Source organism: Sphaerodactylus townsendi, linkage group LG12 (assembly GCF_021028975.2).
Source record: "Sphaerodactylus townsendi isolate TG3544 linkage group LG12, MPM_Stown_v2.3, whole genome shotgun sequence".
Taxonomy (NCBI): Eukaryota; Metazoa; Chordata; class Lepidosauria; order Squamata; family Sphaerodactylidae; genus Sphaerodactylus; species Sphaerodactylus townsendi.
In genome coordinates, this window is record NC_059436.1 from 58287761 (window position 1) to 58304606 (window position 16846).

Consider the following 16846-nt stretch of genomic DNA (forward strand, 5'->3'; position numbering starts at 1 on the left):
CCCATTCCCATAAAAACCTGCCTGCTTTGCTGAGGTCATCATAAGACCTCCTTTTGTTCTCCCTTCCTCAGAGGTGAAGCTGATGGTATTCAAGGACAGGACTTTCTCAGAAGGGGCCTTTAGGCCTGTACAACTGCTTCTCCAGGATGGTGCATCTCATATCCTACCCTCCTATTTCAGTGAAGTTTCAAGGGAGGTAATTTATTGCAAATATAACTGTGGTGTTCAAGTCAAGTGTGTCTCATGTACCCTTCTGCCTCTTGCTTTAAGCCCCTATGCAAGAAACCTGAGTCCTCTTTTAAACATTGTATTACATTCACACATCTTGATAATGCAAAACCCACACATTTTATTAAAACAGAAAAAAATGCAGAACATAAACAGAACTGTATACTAAGATGTTCTTCAACTTTGCAAAACAAAGACTCCTCTGAAAAGTCTTGTGGTGCAGGCATAGCCAGAAAAGTTCTATGCAAATAGAAGCACAGCCCACTCTTTGTCAAATGAGACCAGGGCCTTGCAGAACCTAAAATCATTCTGCAGGGCCTGCAAGGCAGGGATGTTCCACCAGGCTTATAGTGCAGGACAGCAGTGGTTCTCTTAGCTGGCCTCCTCTACCCCACTCCTCTTCCTTCTCTTTCCTTCCTCCCCCCTTTCATTTTCCCCTCTTGTTTTTCTCCCTAATCCCGTCCATCACCCTCTTCTGGCTTCCCACACTGGGCATGTGTGGGGTCTCTGATCCTGAGAATAATAATATCATATGAGATACATGATTGTTTCTTATCATTTAGGGTTTAAATTATTAATATGGTAGTTATGATTTTAATGGTAATAATTTTATGCTGTCAGCCACACTGAGCCCCGCGTTAGTCAAGAAGGATGGGATACAAATATACAAATACATAAATATATCAGTGGCTACTACCCATGGTGACTAAAGGGAACTTCCATGAGTAGAAGCAGCCAACATTTGAATGTCAGTGCCAGGAGGCAACATCAGGGGAAGGCTGCAGCCTCTGCACCCAGTTGTCAGCCTTCAAGAGGTTGTCCACGGCCCACTGTGTGACAGGACGCTGAACTGACCTGATCCAGCAGGGCTCTCATGTTCACTTCCAATAATCCAGTTGGACTACCTTGCCACAACAGTCCCTCCTCCCATCCCAAGAGTTTGTCAGCAGATGTAAAAAGGACATCTGTCTACTCCCACGTCTTTGGCACATTCATGTCTAGCCACTTGGTTTGACTGAAACCCGGCTATCCCTCATTTCCCTGAGAACTAAGAATGTAGAAAGGTCCTCTCCAGGGGTTGAGCTGTCATCTTGGGCTCTCACAGCATATGCCCTGGCAAGGTCAAGGTCTGGCACAAAGCACTGCCCTCACACTTCAGGATCATAGAAGTGTTTGTACTGACGCTGGCACCCCTGTAGATGTTTACGTGCCCAGTTGTGTGTTAACTGCAGGTGATATTGAAATCGCTATTCACAATTGTCCAATGTGAGGGATTTAGCAGCTGTTTTCCATGTCCAACCTTCCGTCAGGAGGCCTGTTAGAATTGGGGTTTTACTTGTGCTGCTTTCTGTATGATGGGTGGTGGTGGAATGGGTTAATGCATTACTGTCTGCCTTTCAACTGTTCCTTATGTGTGATTTCACTTCCCAGGTGCTGGGCACTTCCCAGGTGCTGGGTCAGTGGCTGGGCATTGTCACTGTTATCTTTCTTACAATTACTTTTAGGCACGCTTTCCCAGGATGGGGTGGGGGGGTGGGGGGGTGCAAGCTGTTTTAATTACTGAATTTTGCATGGGCAAAATCAGTTCTGGCTTTGTCCAGAGAAGATCCACATCACTGAATAAACTGCTGTTCTTACACATGAGTTTGTCTCAGTTTTTGGGATTCTGACACCTTCAGCCAAACTGGCCAAAGGGCCGCATGGATCTCAACTGAAGACTCGGTGAAAAGCGGACTCCAGTAGAAGATTGTAGGATATCTCAAACAGTAAAAAGCAGTAGGAGTAAGTCCCAATCCTCGAGTTGTTCTTACTCCTTCCTCACCCTTCCAGTCTGTTTCTTTGTCCCTTTATTCATTTATTTTCCTGCCTTCTTTTCTTCTGTCTCCCCTTCTGCTTAGTCCTGCCTTCCTTGTCCCTGTCTTTTTTCTGCTCCTTGCTGGCACACCCTTCTTCCAGATGTTTTTATAGCAAGCCTTGATTGGCATAGACAACAGAACAACAATAATAAAAAACAGATTAAAAAGCATATACAATACAGGAAATACATGTTAGGACGAAGGAAATCTACTGGCGTTTAGTAATTTCCAGGAGAAAGTCTGCCACTATCATACAGAGACAAGGATCAGGGTTGTCCAACAAGTAGTGTAATCTAATTAAATGGGGGGGATCGGGTAAATGTAAAGGTTTGAAAACAATCTACAGTCACCTTTCTCCACAACCTCTATCTCAGATGCACCAACAATAGCCAAACTTCCTATAACTGAACCCATTTCATTGGGTTTACAACCCCTGGTGATCTCAGAAAAGGAAGTGCAAGATCTATTTCACAGACAGAAGCCTGGAAAAGCACCAGGCCCAGACAAGATAACACCTTCTTGCCTGCTAAAAGTCTGTGCTGTCCAATTGAAGCCCCCCATCTTCACCCAAATCTTTAAACAAATCACTTTAGAGATGTGCTATGTTCCTTCCTGCTTCAAACGCTCCACTATCGTCCCAGTGCCGAAGAAGCCTTCCATCAAGGAACTTAACGACTACAGACCAGTTGCTCTAACATCTGTAGTTATGAAAACTTTTGAAAAGAAGCTAGTGATGTACTCATTTGAAAACCATCACCGGATCCACTGTTGGACCCCTTGCAGATTGTGCATACCGAAAGTAAATAGATCGACAGATGATGCTGTTAATATGGCTTTGCACCTATATCCTACAGCATCTTGAATCACCAAAGACCTATGCAAGGGTCCTCTTTGTTGACTTTAGTTCAGCATTCAATACTATTATCAGACCGGACATTCTTCTCTAACTAAACTAAATCAGACTAGCTTGGTACCTGAGACATATTTGTAGAAGTGGATCACAAGCTTCCTAACAGATAGGAAACAAGCAGGTGAAGCTTAGGGAAAAATTACATCAGACACCCTGTAAAATGAGCACAGGGGCCCCCCTAAGGCTGTGTACTTTCACCACTTCTACTTCTCTCTGTATACACCAATGACTGCATCTCAAATGATCCATCTGTTAAAATAACTGAAATTTGTGCAGATGATAATAACAACAGTGATTGGTCTCATTCCGAGACAACGATGAAACCGCATACAGACGGGAGGTTGAACAACTCGCCGCGTGGTGCCACTGGAACAATCGAGAACTGAACACACGTAAGACCGTAGAAAGGGTGGTAGAGTTCAGGAGAGTCCCTCCCATCCTACCTCCTCTCACAATACTAGACCACACAGTATCAACAGTAGAGACGCTTTAAATTTCTAGGCTCCACTCATATCTCATGACCTAAAAATGGACACCTAATATCAAAAAAATGTCATTAAAAAGCACAACAAAGAATGTTCTTTCTATGCCAACTCAGGAGAAGCTCAAACTGCCCAAGGAGCTGCTGATACCAGTTCTGGAGAGGAATCATTGAGTCTGTCATTCTGCACCTCTATAACTGTGTGTGGTTTTGGTTCTTGCAAACCCAACAAAGATCGTACACAGACTTCATAGAGAATAACTTCAGAACTGCAGAAAAAACAATTGCTGCTAACCTGCCTTCCATTGAGGGACCTGTATACTGCATCGGTCAAAAAAAGGGCTGTGAAAATATTTACTGACCCCTCGCATCCTGGACATAAACTGTTTCCAACTCTTACCCTCTGGCATTAACGCTACAGAGCACTCCACCCCTAGACAACTCAACATAATAACAGTTTTTTCCCTAATGCCATCATTCTGTTAAACAAATAATTCCCTCGATAATGTCAAACTATTTATTATATATTTTATTATATAATTACTGCACTACTTTTTTTTCATCATTTCCTATTACCCATCTCCTCCCAATTATGACTGTATGACTATAGCCTGTGCTGACATTTCATTTTATTTTATGATTTTACATTTTATGTTTTTATTACTATTGATTGTTTCCTGATTGCTTACTAGACCTATATGACAATCATTAAGTGCTGTACCTTATGATTCTTGACAAATGTATTTTCTTTTATGTACACTGAGAGCATATGCACCGGAGACAAATTCCTTGTGTGTCCAATCACACTTGGCCAATAAAGATTCTATTCTATTCTATTCTATTCTATTCTATTCTATTCTATTCTAAAGGAGTAAGAATCACATACTTGGATCTGATTTCCTTGAATCTGAGACAGTGTAGTAATTGATGGGCCAGAGATTCAACTGAGCCATCATTACATGGGCACAATCTTTTAGCCTTTTCTTGCTTATTAAATCTGCCATGTAACAAGGCAGAAGGCCTAACATTAAACCTGGCGAGCATTATGGCTCTCCTTTGAACAGGGTTTATTAAGCAATACAAGTAGTGTGCCAAGTGGTTGCCCTGCTCAAATGGGGAGAGAGAAAAAAAATACAGGGGGGAGCACGTTTTTCTTGGCTCGCGGTGATTAGAGTAGAGAACTCTCTATCCACAATAGTTGGACCTTTTAATTTCCTATAAGCTTCTGAATAGGACAAAAGGCAAAGAGATGAATCCACTGACAGTCCGATAGAGGCAATTGTTTTCTTCAATTATGGAAAACCAGGGTTGGAATGGGTGTCAGGAATATGGAGCAGACGGTAGGACCAGGGAATTACAGTCCGAGAGAAAAATGAATTTGCAGCCAGAATCTAGAAGCCCTCAGCCAAGCTGGCATTTGATTCCAAGGAGTTTTGACCTAACTCCAGACAAAAGGGCTGCACAGGGCATGCAATTTTGAGGAAGTCCATAGTTATCTTATGAAAAAAATTTGGATTGAAGAGAGAAATTCAAGGAGTGGTTAATATCTTGAATCCAAATTGGGACCTCAATAAAGCAATCTTAGGAGGTGACTTTGGCATTGAAAAATTTGAGGGCAGGAGGGATAAAGGAGTGGCCACTGCTGTAAAAGAAATGTAGTAATGCTGACATACTGTTAGGTGTAGCTAGGAGAGCAGCCTTCCACTGGGTTGCCCATGAAAGGTTAAAGGAGAATGAGAGGCCAAGGTATTTATAGCACTTAACCTGTTCAATTTGGGTGCTTTTCATTGCCCATGTGAGCTTCTTAAAGTGCCTAGAGAAGACCAATACCTTGGTTTTTTTTTTTTTTCTATAATGAATTGTCCAGTCTGTTGAGATTCACAGTAATCCCACACAGCCCATTAAGCTGCAGATAATGAGGCCAACTCTGGATCGAGAGAGAAGGACAGCATCATCTGCATCGAGCAGAATTGATACATGGGATGTACCCAGTTTTGGGGCATGGCTGTTCACTGCTGAGAGAGCAGAGGGGAGGTCACTTTAAGAAAAAGAGTGGGAGGCCAGGACCTTGCTTGGCCCTGTTTGACCCCTTTGGAAATTGAGATAACTGTCTGTCAAAAAAAGGCCTTACTGTGGGAACAGCGCTTGTTCTTAGGTTTCTTTTGTGTGCAGTTGCCTAATTAAGAACAGGAGTCTGGCATCAATGTTGAGGGCAGCCAGTTTTTTTCCCAAGAGAAAGTACTCTTGGCAACAGAGTCTAAGGCATGCCCTTTGAATCGATAAAGGCGAAAAGATGAAGAGTTTGTTATCTGTGTAATTGATTGAGTATTTACTGGCTAGGTGTATTAGCACCAAGGTGTGGTCCAGAGGAGATTTCCTCTTGCGAGAAGCCCTATTTGTTCAGCCCCCCCCACTGCACTAGAGTGGGAAAGCCACAGCTGAAGTTCCTTCAGTAACAATTTAGCATAAATCTTCCCTATCACTGAGAGGAGGCTGATGGGGCAGAAGTTGGTGGGTTCTGAATGACTTCCTTTTTTATGAATGGGAAACACAGTCACAGACAGCCACGTCCTGGGTAGGATACCTGAGCTGTTTACTTGGGTGTAAGAGTGGCCAGGATAGGGGGGCCTCACCAATCAGTACATGAAATTTCAGAATCTCTTGGAATTATAGAATCAGGAGACCAGAGGCTTTCCCTTCCTTTGAAGTCCCTCTAACAGCTCAACTACTTCTTTGAGGATGAGACAGGAGGCCAACTTGGCAAATCTAAAGGGATAGGTGAAGGAGATCCATTGCTTAAAAATATCATCATTAAAAGTTTGCTAAAATAGTCATGCCAAATATCAGGGTGTAATACAGGTAGGGGTAGGGAGGCTTGCTTCAAGTTAAATTATTCAGGACAGCCCAGAGTAGCTTAGGAATTCATTAGAAGTTATTGCAGAGTGGAGGTGTTCTGATTAAGTGTTGACATGTTCCATATGGTTCTTCCTAATTAGCTGGCGAAAGTTGTTTCTACAATTTATTAGTAGGACGAGGATGTCCTGGTCTCCTGAAGCCCTAAAGTTTCGATATAAGGAGCGAATTTGTCTATTGTGCTCCATGCACTCTCTATCAAACCAAGGTGTTCTCTTTCTGTTTTTGCTGGGATTCCCCACGTTGGACGTCGAAAGACCAGCCACAATTTGTTTAAGAAGATCTTCGAAGCTGGTAACAGTCTCCTGGGGGGAATCTGCAGTGAGGACAGAGGATTTAAGGCTGGCTAAGCTAGGGGAAATGAGTAAGTTTTGAGTGGCTAAGGCCAGTTTGGGTGTCCAAACTAGTCTGGGGTTCTTCCAGATGTGTCCTCCCTGGCTAGCACTGGGCCCCACCCTTGGTCAACAGCTCCTTTCTTCTTATTCCCACTTTCAGCTTGGTGGGGTGAGGCTGGAGGTCTTCCTCAAGCCCTTGTGGGGTCACCATCATTGGAAGCAGGTAGAAGGGTAAAGCCTGGCCACAAGGTTGCTGCTGATGAGCCCCCTGTTGCTTCCTCCCATCTCCCTTGCTGCCTTCCATGTTGGGATTCTGCCCTTCCCAGCAGAAGTTGCTGTTCCTCCCCTTGCCTCCTTCACAAGGAGCTTGTTAGAACTCTGCCATAGCACAAGGACCTCCATTTGCTCAATTTCCTGACTCTGGCTGCACCCAAAATCACACTGACAAAGGGAAGTGGACAGTTGGATAGAAGAACTCTGCTGATCTCCAGGATACAGAGCTGTCCAGATTGGCAGTGCCACCCACACAGGACACAAGGCTCCGTTCCTTCCTGGCTGCTCTCATGGAGGGGCTTCCTGAAAGGTCTGGATGGAAGTCTTTCTCTGTTCCTTCTTCCTTGCTCTTCTCCCTCTGTGTCCCCGCCCCCCGCCCTTTCACACCAGGTGAACCAAGCCTTCTGGTATCCTGATAAAAATGACAATGCAACCTGAAGATATTCACACTTGTAAAACTACAAATGGTTTGCATAACAGAAGGTCCCCACAATCCCTTCCACACTTAGGTCAAAACCTTTGCAAATGGGTCAGTTTCAAAGAAACCAATATCCCCAACTACTCTGCCTTGCCAGTCCTAACACATGTTGAAAAAAACATGAAGGCACTCTCCTTTCTCTTAATAATTAATAATTTGCATATTTAGCAAAGGCTCAGGGGTATGCTGTTAAAAAAATTCAATTCATTTTTATTTTTATATCCTGTCCATCCCAAAAGGGCTCAGGGAGGCAGCAACACTTTAAACCTACATTACAGTTAAAAATCATAATTTAAAAAATGCTCACCATAACAAAAGAGAGCCCAAAGGCAGGACCATGCCTACGAAAAGACAACCTTTTTCATTGCTCAGAGCCAGCAGGCCTGCGTGTAGCCTGGGCGTCTGAGGCACTCGTGCCTGGCCTGGCCAGGTGGGGGCTGTGCCAGGGAATCTGTTAACAGGGGCTTGTTTTTGGAGTAGGGCTTATATTTCAAGCATCCTCCAACAATACCAAAAATCATGCTAGGGCTTATTTTCGGGGAAATGGTAGAAAAAGAATGATGAATTGATACATTTATCATCTAGATCAGAGATATTCATTCAGTGGTTTGGGAGCATTGTTTTCCCAATGTGGCACTTGCCCCATGATTCAGGAGAGTAGACTTGTGTTTGGCTGTTGGTTGGCACCTTGAAGCAGCCACCACCAGAGGAATAGCAAAGCTGCGAGCCTCCCTGCAGTGCAGCCCTCAGGGCCAGGGGTGGAAAAAAATGGTGGGGCTTTTGGTTGATGGGAATGGCAAGAGGGTTCTCTGTTACCCACTACACCAGCGGTTCTCAACCTGTGGGTCGCGACCCCTTTGGGGGTCGAACAACCCTTTCACAGGGGTCGTCTAAGACTTTCTGCATCAGTGTTCTCCATCTGTAAAATGGATAGGGTTGGGGGTCACCACAACATGAGGAACTGTATTAAAGGGTTGCGGCATTAGGAAGGTTGAGAACCACTGCACTACACAACTAACACTGACGCAGCTTCTCTTTCTACCAGGTCCATAGCAGGAATGGGAGGGAAATTAGGGGGCACTTTCTAAATCTCCCCATGGAAATAATCTGTACTGTACACATTTTCTTTTTCAATTCAACACCTTATATTGAAATCAGAAAGCTCAACAGTTATAAAAATATAACGGACAGATGAAGTCAGGGATTAGCTTGTGTCATACGTTTATTTGGACCAGATATCCAAGATAAGAACAATGATTTTCTTACTATAAGCATTAATGGTAACTGAACTACTGGTTGTTCTGGCATTCTATATATTACATATAATTAAGTGGAATTATTAGTTGTGATGACCTTTCCACCTGCGGGCCACTCTTTTTCCCCCTTTATAATAAATCTATAATAAATAATAAGTAATATTTGTTCCCTTAATTCTTCCCCACATGTTAGCTCCCATCTGGAATATATATTCCAACACACATAGAAGAAGAAGAAGAAGAAGAAGAAGAAGAAGAAGAAGAAGAAGAAGAAGAAGAAGAAGAAGAAGAAGAAGAAGAAGAAGAAGAAGAAGAAGAAGAAGAGTTTGGATTTATATCCCCCCCTTCTCTCCTGCAGGAGACTCAAAGGGGCTTACAATCTCCTTGCCCTTCCCCCCTCACAACAAACACCCTGTGAGGTGGGTGGGGCTGAGAGAGCTCCGAGAAGCTGTGACTAGCCCTAAAGGTCACTTGGCAGCTGGCATCTTGTGCGGGAGTGTACAGGCTAATCTGAATTCCCCAGATAAGCCTCCACAGCTCAGGCGGCAGAGCTGGGAATCAAACCCGGTTCCTCCAGATTAGATACACGAGCTCTTAACCTCCTACGCCACTCCTGCCCTTCTGGTAATGTGTATGAGCTTATAAGGCAAAGTGTCCTAAGGAAAGTAGGGTGGGATTCCAATGTTTCTTTATTTACATCTGATAGTTAACTTCAAGGTTTCAAGCAAAATATCGATAAAATCAAATCAAACTGAGGCAACAAATACTTTGAGGACTTCACTCAACATCAATTCACTCTGACACTTTCTGACAGCTTCTCTCTCATAGGTCTCTCAGACTCTCTGGCTTCATTTGGTCTAAAAGTTTATTGAGGCTCTGACTTTCTCTGCATACCCTCTGACCCCACTGAGTAATTCTCTCAACACTGGGTCCTTCCACTCAGAAGTCCTAACACATTCTGCCATGCTCACAGCTTCAGCTCTCTCTGACTAGAGTTTTGACACTCTCAAGAGCTTTTCACTCTGACTCGCTGACACTTCCTGACAGTCCAGCACAGCCCTCCCACATGCAGTCGAGAATTAACCAGTCATATTGCTCTCTCATCCCCCTCACCCCCTTTCTCTCTACAACTCAGCTCTCAGTTTTGAACTCACACACACACACACACACACCAAAATCATTATACTGGTGTTTTTAATTAATAATTGCAAACGGATATTAGTATATTTTCTACTAGTATTTTGTACAGACGTGTTATGGGTCATCAAGTCACACCAACTTGTAGCAACCCCAGTAAGTGAGAAACGGAGGTGGTTTGCCACTGCAGTCGTCTGCAGATTTGACTTATCCCTATAAAAGCTCAGGGCGGTTTCCAACATTACCAACAAGTCTTCCATAACAATTAAAAAACTTTCAATTCCACAGTTAAAAAGCTCAACAATAATGAACTAAAACTACTGCAGAGTCCTCCTTGGGGGTCTCTCCTGCCCAAGTACCAATTTTGCTAAGCTCCGAGGTCTGATGAGCTTTAACTCTCTGGCATTTCATAAATTGATTTCTAAAAAAATAATAAATAATATATAAAAATAATTAAAAAGCAACATATGCTTAATGTCAATAATTCTGTTTAAATGCTTGACATCAAAACTAGTTGCTTTTCTAAAGACTAAAAGAGGAGGGCTATCTTAGAGGAAAAGACACTCAGATGGAAATAACACACTTGCAGGTTCCTCACCTGCATAGCCACCTGTGGATTTGATGAACATCTGTCCATACTGTTCTTCCACCATGGTGTCATAAGCTTCATCCTCTTCTTCTTCATCTTCATTGTGATAGGACGTAGGGCTGTCAGTGGTTGGGAGGCTGCAGCCCCCAGGGCTGGTTCTCTCCCCTTGAGAGTACTGCACTGGTGCTATGTTTGGGAGAAGAGTGGTGAGGTTGGGCACTCCATAGTAGGAAACACGAGATAACTTCAGGGAAGTGGTGCCGGAAGAGCCCCCACCAAGTGTCTCCCGCAACCCAGCCTCCAGGGACCTTTTGGCAGCTAGGCCTGGCGTTACTGTGGGCTGCAGCTCCAGATTTTCATGTTTGACCCGGGTAAGTAATGGGATGGGCATGGAAGGGGACATGACATAGGGCACAGGAGTGACCTGCAATGGATTGCTAGGACTTTGTGGTTCTGAGCTAGGATCTTCTATCATGGTGGTTTGGGAATCACAGTGAGGAGAGCTCACTTTGAACATCAAGTCTGTTCCTTTCTCCACAATGTGCTGGATCTGGAGGAAGCCAGCTGTGTACATCACAACAAGCTGCTCACTGGCAGCCATAGTCAGCTTCCCAGTGTAGCAAAAGGAAAGGATTTGCTGGAAGCAAGTTGGGGGCACTGACCCTGGGAGCTCAAATGCACTTTTGCTGTTCCCACTGAACAAATCTCTGAAGTAGAGGCTGCTGGCAGCCAGGACCGCCCGGTGGGCCTTGAAAGCTTGTCCCTTCACAACAATGGAGACATCACAGTAGAGTCCCAGCAACCGCTGCTCATTTAGGGTGCCCAAAACGGTGTTCCCAAAATTGGGAATTTCTATGTGCAACATCTGTGACATGGCTCAGCTAATCCTTACAAATCCAAAAGAGGGCACATCTGTGGGGAGAAAGAAATAATGAGACATGATCAAAAAAGTGGACAGAAAAAGGAACAGAGCAACCCCCCTACCCCCCCCAAAAAAAACTACCCAAGAAAAACTGCATCTTGCTTTTTTTAGAACTGTTTTCTGAAAAACACCCATATAGAAAGCAGAACTGATAGCAACAGGGCTTCAGAAAATTCCATCTGATCTTTGCACACTTGTTACAATCATACCAAATAAATGAGCAAAACTGGCACATGGGCGCACAAAGGCTGCCAGAGGGGTGGAAGGCGTACATTCCCGCATTTCCTGTTGCAATTGTGACAGTCGAGGAAAGTCATCATTCCAATAAAGTGGGAACATGCTTCCAACAACTATGTCAAGTTAGTCCTTTGAGTTCCAGCCTCCTTAAAGGGAAAAAGGCCATTATTAATCAACACAAACCTATTTGACAGTCCTCAATTACTTAGCCCTTAAAACACAGTTCTGGAAATCGGCAACCGAGAGGAGACTCAAAATAATGTCTTGAAACAAGTGCCTATGACAGATAGATGGGAGGAGTAAGTGAAAACATCAGCAACTTTCAAGTAAATGTAAGCCTTAGAACATAAGAACATAAGAAAGAGCCTGCTTGATCAGACCAGAATCCATCTAGTCCAGCTCTCTGCTACTTGCAGTGGCCCACCAGGTGCCTTTGGGAGCTCTCATGCAGGATGTGAAAGCAAGGGCCTTCTGCTGCTGCTGCTGCTGCAGCCAAGCACCTGGTGTACTAAGGCATTTACAATCTCAGATCAAGGAAGATCAAGATTGGTAGCCATAGATAGACTTCTCCTCCATCAATCTGTCCAAGCCCTTTTTAAAGCTATCCAGGTTAGTGGCCATCACCACCTCTTGTGGCAGCATATTCTAAACACCAATCACGCGTTGCATGAAGAAATGTTTCTTATTAGTCCTAATTCTTCCCCCCAGCATTTTCAATGGATGCCCCCTGGTTCTAGTATTGTGAGAAAGAGAGAAAAATTTCTCTCTGTCAACATTTTCTATCCCATGCATTATTTTATAGACTTCAATCATATCCCCCCTCAAACGTCTCCTCTCCAAACTAAAGAGTCCCAAATGCTGCAGCCTCTCCTCATAAGGATGGTGCTTCAATCCTTCAATCATCCTTGTTGCCCTTCTCTGCACTTTTTCTATCTCTTCGATATCCTTTTTGAGATGCGGCGACCAGGACACAGTACTCCAAGTGCGGTCGCACCACTGCTTTATATAAGGGCATGACAATCTTTGCAATTTTATCAACTCCTTTCCTAATTATCCCCAGCATAGAGTTTGCCTTTTTCACAGCTGCCATGCATTGAGTTGACATTCCCATGGAACTATCAACTAAGACGCCCAAATCCCTTTCCTGGTCTGTGACTGATGGCACTGACCCTTGTAGTGTGTATGTGAAGTTTGGATTTTTTGCCCCTGTGGAGAAATGGCTCCTCCCCCCCCCCCCTTTTTTTTCTTTTGCCTCCTCTGCTTCTCCAACCAGGTACCAGAGATCTGGAGGACTTAGAAATCCCAGAGAAACATCAGGACATGCTACTTGGCCTAGGGGGAAATGATATCTTGACCCAGCCTGACCTGGTCAAGGGAGGGTGGGGTCTGGGATCTGATAAATTGCTGGAGTGCAGGGGCGAGGCTCTCTTTTCTCTTTTCTTCTGCTGGAGCACAGACCTCATGCCTGAGCGGTGGAAGGCAGCAGCCATTTTCTGGACCATGTGTTCAGCCAGGTATATGTGAGCTCTTTGCAAACTGCAACATTTTAAGCTTTAAAGACCTACCCTGCTTTCCACCATCTACTAGCCAGGATATGTATTAGTGATAGGGGAAGGGGATTTGCGTTTTATCTCATTTGTTTTGTAAACCCTTGCTTCATCTGGTGCAGTGCTAAAAGATGCTTGTGACTATTTCACTTTTAATAAATACTTTTTAAAAAACCTTTTAGATGTGGAGGACAGTTCCTCTTGTACCTCACTGTATACCCCGGGCTGTCTTGGACCAGACGCTTATTTAAACAGGAGGTAAAGCTGAAGGCTGAGCAGCTTTTTCTTCTAGCACAGGGGTAGGGAATGCCTGAATCCTTTCAGCCTAGGAATTCATAATTCAGATGTTCAGGAACTACAATTCCCCATCAGCCTCTGCCAGCATTGCCAATTGGCCATGCTGGTAGGGGCTGATGGGAATTGTAGTTCCTGAACATCTGGAGAGCCGCAGGTTCCCTACCCCTGCTCTAGGACCTCCAATCTACCCTGTGGAACCCAGGAGAGGGGAACCAAGGGGAAACTGAGGCAGAGGCCTCACAGTTGGAAAGGAAGCTGGGAAATCCTGATCTTCAGCAAACAATAGCAAACAATACCCCTGTCTAGCAAATACAGGATTAAAAACTCCATTTTAATGAAAATATTTAAAACATATGTATCCTTAAACATGCGAACCATACATGTGGTGGACAACAACTATGAGTCTAGAGCACAAACACACACACACATATAAATACAAAAGAAGGGAGATCCCTAAACCAATTCATGGGCACCAAGTCTCTATTGTGAGATCATCATATCCTGTGATGGGATCATCATATTCTTTAGAGTGTGCACAGTTGTAAGAAGAAATCCTGATCTTTCCCAGTGGGCAGTCCTCAAATGATCAGGTGGTGGCAGCAGAATACTCAGAGAGAAAGCTAGCCTTCCCCAGGAAAAGTTAGCAACTCCTGGGAGTGTGCAGAGCGCGAAAAAGGGCATGCCAGCCAAAAGCAAGCCCTTTTCACCACAGCCCCTATATGCATCACTTTACATTTTGCTACATTGAACTGCATTTGCCATTTCTTAGCCCACTCACCTAATTTATCAAGGTCTGCTTGGAGCTCTTCGCAATCCTTTGAGGTTCTCACCACCCTACATAATTTGATATCATCTGCAAACTTGGCCACCCCTACTTCCAGGTCATTTATGAATAGGTTAAAGAGCACTGGTCCCAAAACGGATCCTTGGGGGACACCACTCCCTACATCTCTCCATGTGAGAACTTCCCATTTACACCCACCCTTTGCTTCCTGTTTCTCAACCAGTTTTTAATCCATAGGAGGACTTCCCCTCTTATTCCTTCATTGCTGAGTTTTCTCAACAGTCTCTGGTGAGGAACTTTGTCAAAAGCCTTCTGGAAATCCAAGTAGACAATGTCCACTGGTTCCCCCTTATCCACATGCCTGTTTACACCCTCAAAGAACTCTAGTAAGTTTGTAAGACAGGACTTGCCTCTGCAAAAGCCATGCTGACTCTTCCTCAGTAGGTCTTGCTTTTTGACATGTTTTACCAGGAACAGATGTCAAACTGACTGGCCTGTAATTTCCTGGGTCCCCCCCTCCCCCCAAGATCCTTTCTTAAAGATTGGTGTGACATTGGCCATCTTCCAGTCTTCAGGGATGGAGGCTGATTTCAGGGATAAGTTGCATATTAAAGTGAGAAGATCAGCAATTTCATGCTTGAGCTCTTTAAGAACTCTTGAGTGAATGCAATCTGGGCCAGGGGATTTGGTAGCATTTAGTTTATCAATGGCTGCCAGAACTTCTTCCTTGTCTACCACTATCTTTGCTAGTTCCTCAGATTCGCCTCCTTAGAAACTTGGGTAAGGTGCAGAAATTTTCCTTACCTCCTCTTGGGTGAAGATAGATACAAAGAATTCATTCAGCTTCTCTGCAATCTCCCTGTCATCCTTTAGCACACCTTTTGTTCCTTCATCATCTGATGGGCCTACCGCTTCCCTAGCTGGCTTCCTACTTTTGATGTACTTGAAGAACTGTTTGTTGCTGGTCTTGATGTTCGCAGCCATGTGTTCCTCACAATCCTTTCTTTTGCCTCCCTTACAGCTAACTTGCTTCTCTTTTGCCACCATTTGTGTTCCTTCTCGTATTCTTCATCACTGCACATACGAACTACCAATGGTACTGCCATGGACTGGGGTGGATGAGAGAGCCAGTTTCCCATGCAGCCCAGGAGAGCACTGGACCTTCACTGCCAGAAAATGCCTCATGCTCCCTGCCAAAGCAAAGGGTAGAGCAGGACTCTGGTCTTCACCAGTCTCCTCTAAGGGCCTCTGAATTCTGTATCACTTTGCAGTGGGTCACAAGGTGTGATTCTAGTCCTATCCTATTATATACCATAAAATGAAAAGGGCAAGAGGAAAGAAACTAAATGGAATTAAATGACTTCTCCTGCCAGATGCATCACTAGCACTTTTCCAATCCACACTGGACAGCCTTCCTCTGCAATTGCACACATCACCCCGAAACCCAGACTCCCCAAAAGGTGGAAGGATCATGCTAAAAAAGTATGGCACAAAGTCTCCTGGAACCTGCATAACAACTGCATAAGCACAGGATATAAAATCAGGCAAGGACAGGGGAGTCCGGGGGTGCAATCCCTCCACTCAGCCGCAGATGCTCACTGAGTAGCCTTGGGTGAAGTCCTCTCTCTCAGTCTAACCTACTTTACAGGGCTGTCATGAAGACACAAGAGTGAGAGGAAGGGGAGACAAGGGTGTGGGTGGGTGGGTGTGTGAGAGAGAGGGGGGGAGGGCATTTGTACAAGATGGAACAGCCTGTGCTGGGCAAAAGGAATTCATGGCCTTACTCAAAATAAGGCAGCTGAGTCATCTCCATGTAACAAAAAGCTGGAACACTGGTTCTCCAATGTAGGCTGCTTTAATACAATTATTTTTGAGGAGTGCCTGTCAGTCAAACCATGACAGGGACAGCAGTGGCAGGTAAAGAGCAGGGAAGGGGACTGAGCCATCGACCTGTAGAGAGCCATCTATAAGCAAGCTCATTACTTCTGTAACAAGAAAGTTAAAACTAGCAGGATCCCAAAGGAATCCACAGGCAATAGCACACAGGTAACTTTAACTTGTAGCTGGTGCCCAATCAGAGAAAGCATTTCACACAGATAGGATTTGAGTTAAACCAGCCCACCAGGTCAACTGGCAGAGACAGAAGAGATTATGACACCTGGGTGTGAAGATTGTCATGCCCTTATATAAAGCAGTGGTGCGACCGCACTTGGAGTACTGTGTCCAGTTCTGGTCGCCGCATCTCAAAAAGGATATTGAGGAGATAGAAAAAGTGCAGAGAAGGGCAACAAGGATGATTGAGGGACTGGAGCACCTTCCCTATGAGGAGAGGCTGCAGCGTTTGGGACTCTTTAGTTTGGAGAGGAGGCGGCTGAGGGGGGATATGATTGAAGTCTATAAAATTATGCATGGGGTAGAAAATGTTGACAGAGAGACATTTCTCTCTCTTTCTCACAATACTAGAACCAGGGGGCATTCATTAAAAATGCTGGGGGGAAGAATTAGGACTAATAAAAGGAAACACTTCTTCACGCAACATGTGATTGGTGTTTGGAATATGCTGCCACAGGAGGTGGTGATGGCCACTAACCTGGATAGCTTTA

The 16846-nt window shown here is 44.4% G+C and overlaps 1 protein-coding gene across 2 annotated transcripts in view; it reads right to left on the reverse strand.

Annotated features, from left to right (window-relative positions):
* Positions 1-9906: 9906 nt before the first annotated feature.
* The window catches only part of NACC2 (NACC family member 2), a 53900-nt gene continuing 46960 nt past the window's right edge, over positions 9907-16846 (reverse strand). For both annotated transcript variants that reach the window (XM_048512275.1, XM_048512277.1), the window contains exon 2: positions 9907-11368. In XM_048512275.1, coding sequence (XP_048368232.1) covers positions 10416-11330 — 915 coding nt within the window. In that variant the 5' untranslated portion in view covers positions 11331-11368 and the 3' untranslated portion in view covers positions 9907-10415. The remainder of the gene's footprint in view (positions 11369-16846) is intronic.